Source organism: Danio rerio, chromosome 19, assembly GCF_049306965.1.
Source record: "Danio rerio strain Tuebingen ecotype United States chromosome 19, GRCz12tu, whole genome shotgun sequence".
Taxonomy (NCBI): domain Eukaryota; kingdom Metazoa; phylum Chordata; class Actinopteri; order Cypriniformes; family Danionidae; genus Danio; species Danio rerio.
Genome location: NC_133194.1, coordinates 6,091,708 through 6,104,142, shown reverse-complemented (window position 1 = coordinate 6,104,142; position 12,435 = coordinate 6,091,708). Strand labels below are relative to the sequence as shown.

Sequence of the window (12,435 nt, the reverse complement as noted above, 5' to 3'; positions counted from 1 at the left end):
GGGGTGGCTCAGTGGGTAGTACACTATCACCTCACAGTAACAAGGTCACTGGTTCTAGTCCCAACTGGGTCAGTTGACATTTCTGTATGGAGTTTGGATGTTCTCCCCGTGTTGGCGTGGGTTTCCTTCCGGTGCTCCGGTTTCCCCCATAGTCCAAACACATGCGCTAGAGGTGAATTGAATGACTAAATTGGCCATAGTGTATGTGTGTGAATGAGTGTGTTTCCCAGTGCTGGGTTGCAGCTGGAAGAGCATCCGCTGTGTAAAACATATGCTGGATAAGTTGGCGGTTGATTCCATTTTGATGATCCCTGATTAATTAGAGACTACGCCTAAGGAAAAGGAATGAATGAATGAATGTATACTATTACAGTATTTAAATAGTATGAATTAGTGATGATTTCATTTTAAGTTTGATTAAACATTCCGATTTTTTTGTTATGTTATTATAGTTTTATTATAGGTCAAACATATATATTTTTTTATCTATGTTGTTGTTCACATAAAAAAATTGTATAGATTTTATATACAAACTGGTTTGTAACTGTGGTGAAAATTAAATGTGAAAATATTGGTATGATTATATTTTATTATCATTCAGCAAAACATATTTACATAAAAATAAAACACAATTCTAATTCTGATCCTTAATGCATTAATTATATATCAAATAATAAATGAACATACAACATTTAGGGTGACAAAGTGGCTCAGTGGTTAGTCCAAAGACATGCGCTATAGGTGAATTGAATAAACTAAATTGGCTGTAGCGTATGTGTGTGAATGAGTGTGATGTTTCCCAGTACTGGGTTGCAGCTGGAAGGGCAGGTGTAAAACATATGCTGGATAAGATGATGGGTCATTCCACTGTGGCGACCCCTGATGAATAAAGAGACAAAGCCGAAAGCATGAATGAATGAATGAATGAAAATACAAAATTTTGTAATATTTTAAAGGCGTCTGGCTGAAAAATGGGCAAAACCCAGTAGTTTGAAAGATATTAACATAGTAAAGGATTTTAAAACTACAATAATTAGTAGTTAATTATTATTTCTGATTCATTTCAAATGCAACATTTCAATTCCATTCCAGCAAAAAGGCCAAATAAACTTTACACAGCTGATGTCAGAATTATTCGCCCTACTGTGAATTGTTTTTTCTTTTTCAAATATTTACCAAATTATGTTTAATAGATCAAGAAAATTTTAAAAGTATTTCCTATAATATTTTTTCTTCTGGAGAAAGTCTAATTTGTTTTATTTCGGCTAGAATAAAAGCAGATTTAATTATTTTTTTAAACATTTTAAGGTCAATATTATTAGCCCCCTTAAGCAATGTTTTTTTGTTTTTTTTTGATTGCCTAAAGAACAAACATTGTTATTCAATTACTTGCCTAAATACCCTAACCTGCCTTATTAACCTAGTTAAACTTTTAAATGTCATTTTAAGCTGAATACAAGTATCTTGAAAAATATCTAGTCAAATATTATTTACTGTCATCATAGCAAAGATAAAAGAAATCAGTTATTGGAGATGAGTTATTAAAACTATTATGATTAGAAATGTGTTAAAGAAAATCTTCTCTTCGTTAAACAGAAATTGAGAACATTTAAACATTTAACAGCGTGTCAAATTCTTTGTGCCCAAACATGATGCACACTCTAAAATGTAACTCAAGGAGAGCCATTTATTTATTGCCACACAGCCAAGGACAGCGGAAATGGTTTACATGACATTGCTATAGAATGCCATCGTGTTAAAATACAAGGACAGGCCCCACGGATCAACCTGGGGTTAAGAGCCTTTGCTCAAGGGTAAAAGGAGATGCACTAAAGCAGTGTTTCCCAACCTGTTCCTGGAGGCACACCGACTGTACATATTTTGAATGTCTCCCTTATGAAGCCGCCTTTCCACTGCACACGACATTTGGACACGACTGTCGGATTACGCCCCCTTGGGGCAGTCGCACAGAATTTTCAGTTCTGACGTGCACCATGGGAGAGAAGCTGTTGTCGCAGTGTCCGAAATAAAGAAGTGCAAAGGCAAGAGAATTTATTCTCAGTACGTTCACCATGGTTGAATGAATAAATGAATGCTAGAAACTCGTAGACCACTAAAAATATTGGAGGGAATGTGGAGACAACATAACATAATATTTTTATTACTTTATTACTTACATTTATGAACAGAAATGTTTTTTTTTTTAATATAGACATTTTCTGATTCAAAAGATAACCAAATAAACTACTATTTCTCATCTCGCGCACACGGACCTGCTTGGACAACACTGGAATACATCACATCCGGTCGGCCGGTCGCATACAGTCTAGTCGCAGGAGTTCAAATATTTAAACGGATCCGCAGCTCAATTCAGATTCGAATTTTCCACATACGGAGATAATCAGAACTCCAAGCAGCTCCCGGACTACTCTCCATAGGAAATGAATGACTTCCGGTCTGTCGATTGTCGTTTGTCGACCAATTTGACATCATACGATGTCTAATGTGAAACATCGCGATGGACGATTGCATCATCGGGGGAAAAAAATGTATGTGAAAAGTGCGCGGGGGGGTGGGGGTGTGTGTGCAACATGTCTGAAGAGCAAGGAGGGGTTCCGGTGGTGAGGGGTGAGAAGGGTGCGCAACTTATTTGAGTACCGGGAGGGAGTCGCAAGATTTCCCGAAGACTATCACTTGTTTGCGGGCATCCGGGAGTCTCTATGCATTTGTGGGAGACTCCAGGAACTTCCGGGAGACTTGGGAGGTCTAAGGATAACGTTTAACAACTATAATGAGCCAGCTTTGGGAGTCTTTTCTAATGTTCTGCTGAGTCTGGTGTGTTTGATTAGAAAGAGGTTGAAAATGTGTACTGTTGGTGTGCCTTCAGGAACAGTGCTGGGAAAACACTGCACTTGAGCATCATTGTTTGTGGGGTTTGACTTCAGGCAACACAAAAAAACAAACATTTAAGCACTATCAAACTAACAGAATCCTGTATTTCACGCGTTGCATATACAGTGATTGCAAATGCAAGTGTTTGCAAACACGACGATTGTTTGATGTGCCTTTTTTTGTCATTCACAGGGAGAGATGATTGACAGAATTGAGTATAACGTGGAACACTCTGTGGACTATGTAGAGAGAGCGGTTTCTGACACCAAGAAGGCTGTCAAATACCAGAGTCAGGCACGCAAGGTAAAAAACATCATCAGCTGTTCCACCTGAAGTCTTTCAACATCTTGCCCTTTATGCACAATGATTCATGCTCTCTGCACCTTGCTGGAGAACACAGGCTCGGCTGTCACGCACAATGCATTCAGAAATTACTCTTAAACCATTGAGTGAAAAACTACATTCAAGCAGATGCTGTTCACTCCCAGACGTTAGTGCTGCAGTTTAGCTGGCTGTCGGCCATTGCAGTGGTGGTCGAAAGACCGCAGACTCCACCTACTCCATTGCTTTCTGATGAGTCAAACTGCAGATCTGAAGCAGTCGCCCTATACGAACCGCATAATCGTTTTCGAATAGCGAAATTGCTGGGTGAAACCTTTACATTTACAGATACACAAGAGCTTCCGAAAACTAGGATTAGACTTGGAAATGATTGATAGTTCTGCATTTTTTTGTGACTAATAATCGAATCAAATGATAATAGTAGTTTACGAAGATTAAATCATTTATGGCAGCCTTCAGTGATCATGTAAGTGCAACTTTAAACACAAGGGGTTGCAAATCATCTGCAAAAATGAAGCTGATGTCTGCATAGTTGATGTCTGCAATAGTTCTCTACTAGCGAAATGCTTGGTAAATCTTTGCATTCACAGATTTACACGAGTTTCAAAAAATCAGGATTTGACCTGGGAATGATTGATAGATCTGCAGTAATTTGCAGTAAATAATAAAAATCAATTAGGGATAGTAATTTAAGAAGATAAAATAATTTATGACAGGATTTGGTGATGATTTAAGTACAAATAAGAACACAATGGCTGCGTCCGAAACCACATACTTCCATACTATACTGTATGTTTAAATCAGTATGCGAGCCGAGTAGCATGTCCGAATTCATAGAATTCGAAAAACAGCATGCGAGAAGCACCCGGATGATTTACTACTTCCGGCGAGATTCTGAAGTGCGCATCCCATGCATGCTGCGCTATCCCATGATGCCCCGCGAGCGAATTCATGAATGGAAGTAAAGCGACGGAAATGACGCAAGTACGTGACGTGACTGTCAAAATGGCAGATGTAGTACGCCCGAATTCCATTCATACTTTTCACGTTCATACTGTATAGAATGTACTTTTCTAGCGGCCGAGTAGTACGTTTAAATTCAAATGCAGTACCTACTGAGTAGTAGGCGGTTTCGGACGCAGCCAATGGGTTGCAAATCATCAGCAAAATTATGTCACGCAACACTTTCTACCCTATTGATTCCCATTCGTGAACGTGGGAATACAGCAGACCATAAAAACCAAGTTCAAACAAAAGGTTTTGCATGTTTCAAGCTTGGTGAACTCTGTCCTGCGAAATGTCATCATGTGATTGCGTGAGACCAATAGAAGATCAAAATGTGGCCTTTCTGTTCAGAAAATTAAAGTATGGACCAATCACACGCTTTATAAAAGTATATTCATCTTGTTTTATCCCACCCCTTTTTCGCACTGATGTACAACAGAATTTCGCAAGCTCAAATTCTAATGTCCCAAGCTCAAGCACTAGCTTTAGTTGTCGAAATTAAAGACAAAATATGTAAGATCTTTTCATTAAAATTAGAAAATCAGGATTAGACTTTGGAACGATTGATAGATCTGCAGTTATTTGCAGCAAATTAAAAAAAAAATATCGGTACGAATCGATACTGTAATTTTAAAAACATCCATTTCCTGCTAACATTTAAGTGCTGGTGAGTGCATTTTTAAACATCACTGATTTGCCACTGTTCACATGCTCAACAGAAATTACTGTGATTGGCCGTGAAGGTCATCAGTTCGCCAGACTCACCTCTGTTTACTGAGGGTAACCACAGAGACAGGGAAACTTGGGTGTTTCAAAGTCACGATTCATCAGTGGATCGCTCGAATGTCAGCTTATAGACAAACCAGCTGATCGACGTGACCTTGCAAATGCTCAACAGCACTCAAATGTTCACAGGAAATGGACGTATTTAAAATTTCAATATTGATTGGTACCGAATTCCAGTACTGTGGCAACCCTAGTTACACTTTGATGGCTTTCAGTCTTACTCTGCTTTATTCTACCATTTTAAAAATGATTAATTCATCAACGAACATGATTTGAACATGAGTCTTACAGGATGTATAAAGACCACAACTCCCATGACTCGACCCTCAGTCATTGAGTCCTCAAACTATGACTTTGTTTGTTGTGAATATGCGCCCTCTAGTGGTGAAAATTACACTTGCATTTTCTCACTCTGTACCTTATTCTTGATGTACGAAATGACGCAGCTATTTTGGCTCGAGACGTCTGACTTTAATCATTACTAGAACTTCTATGTTACTTAACTTCTATATTATAGGAACTTCTATGTTAAGCTACTTTGACACAATCTACATTGTAAAAGCACTATATGAATGAACATGAGTTACATTGACCTCCATTTTTAGACTTTAAAAACAGCTTGTTTTGCTGCTTGATGTAGCAAACTGATCTTTTTTTTTATTTTATTATACTCCTTTGTATGTGTAGTCATGAACACATTTGTTTGTAGAGCAAGTAATTTGACTGTTTTCTGCCATTTATTATTCCTGGTCATTTCTCCCAAAGGCGACTGAATCGGAAGTTCTAAAACAATCGCGAAAACGAACATACTTCTGCATTGCAGAATAAAGTCAATATGTACCAAATGGCTTTCTGTTTCCCCAAACAGAAACATTTTTATATGCATTATGCTGATCAACATTAATAATAATCGTTACTACAGTATCAGAAGCAATAATCTATAATATCGAAGCACTATCATGTAATAAAAACCTGTTTTCTAATTGTATAATTTATATTTTGTTTGTTGATAAAAAAGTAGGTAAAAAATTAAAAAGAATTAAGATAGCTGGCAAATATTTCCATTTAATATTGTTAATTTATGACCCATATACACACATCATTTCTTTCACATATTCCAGTTTACTAAGATGTTAGTACTGTATTTAGCCTTTACAGTTATGCAATACCTAATCACCTTCTTCTCAAATGCAGTCGGTGCTTTAACATATTCAGCATTCAAAGGGCCAGCGTCCCAGAGTGGCTCCTTTCATCAATAATTTAATTAACTTTTAATTAATTTAATGATTTACTTTGGTAAAGGTTTAATTGTTAATGGTTTCATTTAATGATTCAAAATGTGGTTAAGATGAGGTGATGCTACTTAAATTAGCCGACTGTGTCGTTCAAGTAATAGAGAAGCTGAATGAACTAAACAAATGATTGTTGATCTGTTTATTTACACATCTCCCTTTTCTCTTTTCGCCCTCTGCAGAAGAAGATCATGATCATCATCTGCTGTGTAATTTTGGGAGTGGTTTTGGCGTCCAGTATCGGAGGAACCCTGGGCTTCTAAACGACATGAAGAGAGTCAAACACTTGGAAAGCTGAGTGTTTTATCCACTTAAACACGAGATAAGGAAACTGTCATAAAAACGGGGGTTGGGTAGGGTTAAAAATTCAAAAATCAACCAATCGAGAAAATAAATAAATCAATAAATAAAGGAGATGTTACGTACTAGATGATTTAAATATATATATATATACAAAAAGTGGGTTCAAATAAACATAATATTTACAAACTGTACATGTAAATGTATTGAACATACAAGCGGCACATGGGTTACTACTACCTGTAAAGGAATAAAAATCAATTTTGTTTTTATTTATTTTCTTTTTCTTTTAGCGTTGCTTTCGTTTTTGGGGGGGCCTCCAGGACAGTGCCAGCAACTGCTAAATTGTTTTTACGTTTCGGCAGAACATGGTGTTTGGCAAACCATACTAGCATTATGAATACTAACCAACTGACTGCATAGATGTTTTAGATACTAGTGCTAGTCCGATTTCAATGGCCTAAAGTTCCGAGTGGTTGCTTGCATTCAGACGAAAACCTCTCATTATTGCATTATTAGCTCATTGCCGATGGAGTGCTGTAGTTTAAAAGCACCGTCAACCTCATAGCCGAATTTCTGTCGTAGTAGTTTTACTGTGGGCAAACGTAAACGACGAAGAAGAAAAAAAGAAGCACACATCATTGCGAATTCTGAGAGGACATGTTTCGGCAAGTTTGTACTTGACAGTGATTTTCTTTTGATGTACTGTAGAAAGGAACGAACATTTCATTTCAACACGTTTAGAAAGCTACGCTGGGATCGATAGAGTGGCATTGCGCAAACTGTTGAACTATGCAGTTTTGATAGTGATTCGCCCCTGCTTTTTGAATTTATTTACGGAAATCTAGGGATTGATCAAGAGACAAATTGTATTTGTCTATGGCGAAGATTTCACGGGAACATTTTGATCAATACTTGAAGCAACGCCTAGCCTAAATATTATTTTTATTGGAAGGTGGTTAGGTCTGCTGAAAGGAGTTTCCTTGTTCTGTTTTTTTTCATTTAGTTTTGCGCTTTTTGTTTATTTGCCTTGTTTTATATTTTAACTATTAAACATGAACAGCTTGAACAGGGCCGTTTTGGTTTCGAAGGATTGATCTGCGAGTTTGCGTGACGTTTTTCACCTTGGTGCTAGTTAACGTAGAGAGACCAATAAAAGGAAATACTGGAACGTGAGAAACACTAAGACCCTTATTGTTAGATTATACATATCTGAAACGGTAGTGGTCAACGCAGATGTTGACTAAACATTTACTTGTAGATGCACCTCGTACGGTTGGTCAGGACACTTAATATGCAGTGAAGATTAGACGTACTTCTCTAAACACCCTGAGTGACGGCATTTTGTCAAGTTGATGCTAGCTTAAAGTAAAACGCTTCGATTTCGTCCAAAGATTGATTTACTTTTTAGTTTATTTTTGGAAAAGCAAATTAAATAGTTCATTTTCTTTCGCGGATAGAAAGTGCCAGCTTGGTCAGCTTGTTTTAAATTCAAGGGCTAAAATTAAAACCAAACTTTAGCTCTGTTTATTTTATTATTTTGGCTTTTGTTGATACAGAATCCCTCTTGGCTTGATTCCGATTCGTCACACTCTTAGAAAGACCTTACCCTCATGTTCATGACGTTACAGAACATGTACCAACTCCATAAGTGCACTCCTTTTCTCAATAAGGACTTCATTTTTCCACGGAATAGATAACAGGAGCCCCCCCTCGACTCCGTCCCGCTATACCCCTATACCTACCCAAAGCGAAGCAGTAGGGAACAGGAATGATTTTGGGGATAAATACTGTACACTTTTTACAAAGCCTGAGGCAGAGGGCCGGGACTATTTTGCTTTAATCATTCCAGTAACGTCCAGCATGTTTTCTTTGAAACTTCTGTGTATTTAGTGTCGAATCACTTACATGTATGGTAAAAATGAGGTAAATATGTATGTCGGTGTTGTTTTTAGTAGACGATATAGCTGGAAGGCCCTTATTTGTTAACGCATGCAACTTTCGCTTTGTTAGTTTGCATGGCTCTCGATCATGTGTGCACTTTACAATCAAAGAAAACGACGTCTTATGCCACCGCATCTTTTTGAGTTGTACCGTTTTCCGTTTTGTTACTACGTTGACTCGTTTGTTGGTTCATTTATGGTGACTCTTTAAGGGTTGGATGGGGGGGGAATGACTTCATTTAATAGTTCATCATGACCCTGACGATGCTGGAGTTTTACCGTGGTCCCCATGAGTGTGTTCCCTGTGGATGTGCACAGTTTGTTGTCGGGTATTTTGTTCCCAAAACACGGTCATAGTGTAAAACGATGTATATCCCCCTTCCCCCCTGCCCTCCTCACCCTCCGGAATCATTTTTGCGCATCTTGTTCATTTCGCCCTTCCCCCCGATGTTTCCCGAACTTGATTGTTGTGCTTAACTGGTGATGATACGTGAATTCTTTCGTAAGACTATTCTTTATTGTGAGTCGTGTGCTGCGAATTGTGTCGAATTGTGCAACTCAAAAGGCCATGTATGCGTGCCCTGTCCCTTCTGCATTTTTTCCTTTTTTACGTACACGTTGCTGTATATGTGAGCATGAGCATTTGTGTGTGCGCGTGTGTGTGTGTGTGTGTGGTTGTGAGTGTGTGTGTGCTCGTCTGCTGTCGGAGCCCTCGGTCGCATCCGCAACGCCAACCGGGGCTTCTCTGGTCTGCAGGTCTATGATATGCGCTCCAGTTTTGTGCCGACTTCATTCAAATGTTAAGAAAAGTAATAAGACTAAAAAGCCAAAGCATTATGCGAGTACAGAGCACAATGTTACAGTCGACTGTATTGTGTAGTCCTCCCCGGCCGTAAATCTCGTGAACTATCTTGTGTATGCATTTACTATGTTTTCATTTCCACTGCTTTCAGCGACAAGGTTCTTGATATAAAGGTTTATTTATTTATTTATTTATATTCCTTCTGAACAATATGTATAATGTGTACTACACGAGCTTGTTCGTTTTAAAGCACTTTCTCCAAAAACAGCTACGTACAAAATATCCCCAACAAATGTTGTGTGTACTGTATGTTGGTTTTCTTTCGATCTTTGTACCCTCGATGATGCTGTTTATGTTTATGGCCCTTGTTCAACTCACTTGCATTGCTTCCTCTGTGCTGGCAATACATTAGACGTAGACATTAGATCAGCTCTGGTTAAAAGAAAATGAAACAATAATAATAAAAAGAAGAAAAAAAAAACCTGTATACTAACACGGGCACAGATCTGGATGAAAGTTTTCTCAGTTGTCTTATTTTATTTTGTCAACACTGTTTTTGGATGTTCGTCACACAGACACTGATATGACCAGACAGCACTGGCATAACACAGCACATTGAGAAGGCATTTTGTAAATGAGTGAAAATTACAAACTACTTATATATGAAGAAAAAAAAACTATGTACCTTTTAGAGCTTAACTGCATAATAGTCTTTTTGGTTGGGGTTGTTGAGTGCCCCGTCACTGCAGGTGAAGAAAAAGACCCAATCCGTTTGGACACGCAACACGTTCTTCGAAGCCGTCTGCAACTGCGTAGCCTGCTTTGTAGATCCAACCTAATCTCACGAGGAAACATGCGTATTTTACGTTTTGTCAGTTTAGTGGCTAATTCGTACAAATTCGAGTTCAGTTGTACGAAAACGTACAATTTTAAAAAGGAGGCGTGGTACCTGACTCCGCCCCTAAACCCAACTTTCATTGGCAGATAATGAGATTATCCGAATTACCCACTAAATCAAAAACGTACAAATTGCCATGAGATTATGTTGGTAGATCGCAAAGCTCGCTACGCTTTAGCTGTCTGACGAACAGCTCTCAAAGACTTTTAGGTTAACGGATACGACTTCTCGACTAATGGGCACCCAAGACCTGCGATGGTGATGTTTCTCAACAGCCCCAGCCATGATCCTCCTTAATTTCATCCCCTTTTGTGTCATTCCTTTGATGTATATTCCCATTAAAATTTATACCAGTATTCTTGTTTCAGTGTTAGATTTAGAACGAGGAAAACGGTTTGCGGAGATGGTGCTCAAACTGTGATTTCAGCAAAATGACCATCATTCGCCGAGTAATGATGTGATGAAAACACTACTCTAATTAGAACGGGAAGACGACTGGATGAGGATGACATAATTGAATTATACCATTATCAAATGTGATGAATTATATAACTACGATGATTTTAAAGAATCCCGAGAAGTTGTGTTATATTAGTAGTACTTATGAATGCTCGCGATTTTGTCAATCTGAACTGAATCTTTGTCTTGTAATTATTGTAAATATTTCAAAGAGAGGAAAAAAAATGACTTGCATGTCCATGTATAAAACTACTAAAATAGTTCCGGTCAAAGTTGGGAGGTTGATTGATTTTCTCGTTCTTTGCCCGCTTGTCCTAAAAGCAGCATCTTACGCTTTCAGTGATGTCAAGGGTGCTCTAGAACCAAGAAAAGTGGAACAATGCTTTTCCATCAGATTCAATATAATACGTCGTGTTACCTCAGAGAGCCATCAGCGGGTTAACTCTGGGGGAAAAAAAAAGTGCTTCCCTCCATGTACACCATCAATAGGTCTACAGGTCAAATGCACACTATCTGTAGCTTCCAGGCACCGCTTCTCCTGCAAAGCTCCACCTCATTGGCAATGCCAAATTTAGTACAATTAGCAGCATTTTTTGTGCATTTCGTGTTATATTCACAATCGGAAATCCTAGACTGTAGCAGGGCTGAAACAGAAAGCTCTAAGGATGAGCTCTATTTGAAGAGTGGAAGTTTCTTTCAAAGTACAGTAAAAAAATAAATAATAACGCTCAACGCAAACACTCATCTGTGCAATACAAAGAAAAGGGCTTTCTCACACATGCATTTGAAAGCACTGAAGAACGCCGACTTCAATGTTATTGTGGGACTCGAGAACAGCCGCCGCTTTATGTGTCGCCACACGTCTTCTCGCCCGCTATATAAAGTGCATTCAGGGCAGAAACCGCAATGAGAAGGGCACCGAGGATGCGAAGGAAGAAATCAAATCGATTTCTGCAACTTTGACTGGAATTGCAACTTCTGTCTTTTATTTTCTGTGTGTGTATGTGTGTACTGTATTGTAAAAAAAGGAAAAAGATACAAACAAACAACCTAACTGTCCCTCTCTCCCCCCACTTTCTCTCTTGTAATACTGTTTGCTGTTCTGTTTGGTTAGTGTGGCGTACCAGTATCCCTCTCCTCCCCTAAACCCTTTGCTATCTTCCTCCCTTCTCTCACAATCTCTCTCTCTCTCTCTCTCTCTCTCTCTTTCTCTCTCCCTCTTTTCTCCATGGATCTTTAAGATGAGAACTCTATGCAGATGCTGTCTTTTATAAGTGTGTCAAAATTTTAAGTTGAAATGAAAAATGAAAAAAGAAAAACCCCAACAAACAGATATTATGAACTGAAACAAAAAATAAAGAAAAACGATTGTCCAGTGTACAACGGCTGTAGTTGTCTTCCCTACTTTTACTCCTTTCACCAAGCAAATGCACTGAGCTAGTTTTCACACCGCATTGCCCGGTGCAGCGTCATCATGGATTTAGATGTTACTGCCAACTTTTTGGGAGAAATAAAAGCAGCTGGTGTTTCAAGTATATGACAAAATCTTGTTGATCCAAGTTTTAAGAGCAACAAATAATAGCTTGACTTCTAGTTGATCATTTGGGAAAGTGTCAGAAAGTAGATTTTTCTGATGAATCATCTGTTGAAGTGCATCCCAATCATCACAAATACTGCAAAAGACCTACTGGAACCTGCAAAGACCCAAGATTCTCA

At 38.4% G+C, this 12,435-nt stretch overlaps 1 protein-coding gene across 1 annotated transcript in view; it reads left to right on the top strand.

The window, feature by feature from the left end:
• Positions 1 to 6,580, top strand: part of stx1b (syntaxin 1B) — a 91,207-nt gene extending 84,627 nt beyond the window's left edge. Inside the window, 2 exon segments of the mRNA NM_131523.1 lie at positions 3,085 to 3,195; positions 6,500 to 6,580. Of these exon segments, the coding sequence (NP_571598.1) occupies positions 3,085 to 3,195; positions 6,500 to 6,580 (192 nt within the window).
• The last annotated feature ends 5,855 nt before the right edge of the window (positions 6,581 to 12,435 follow it).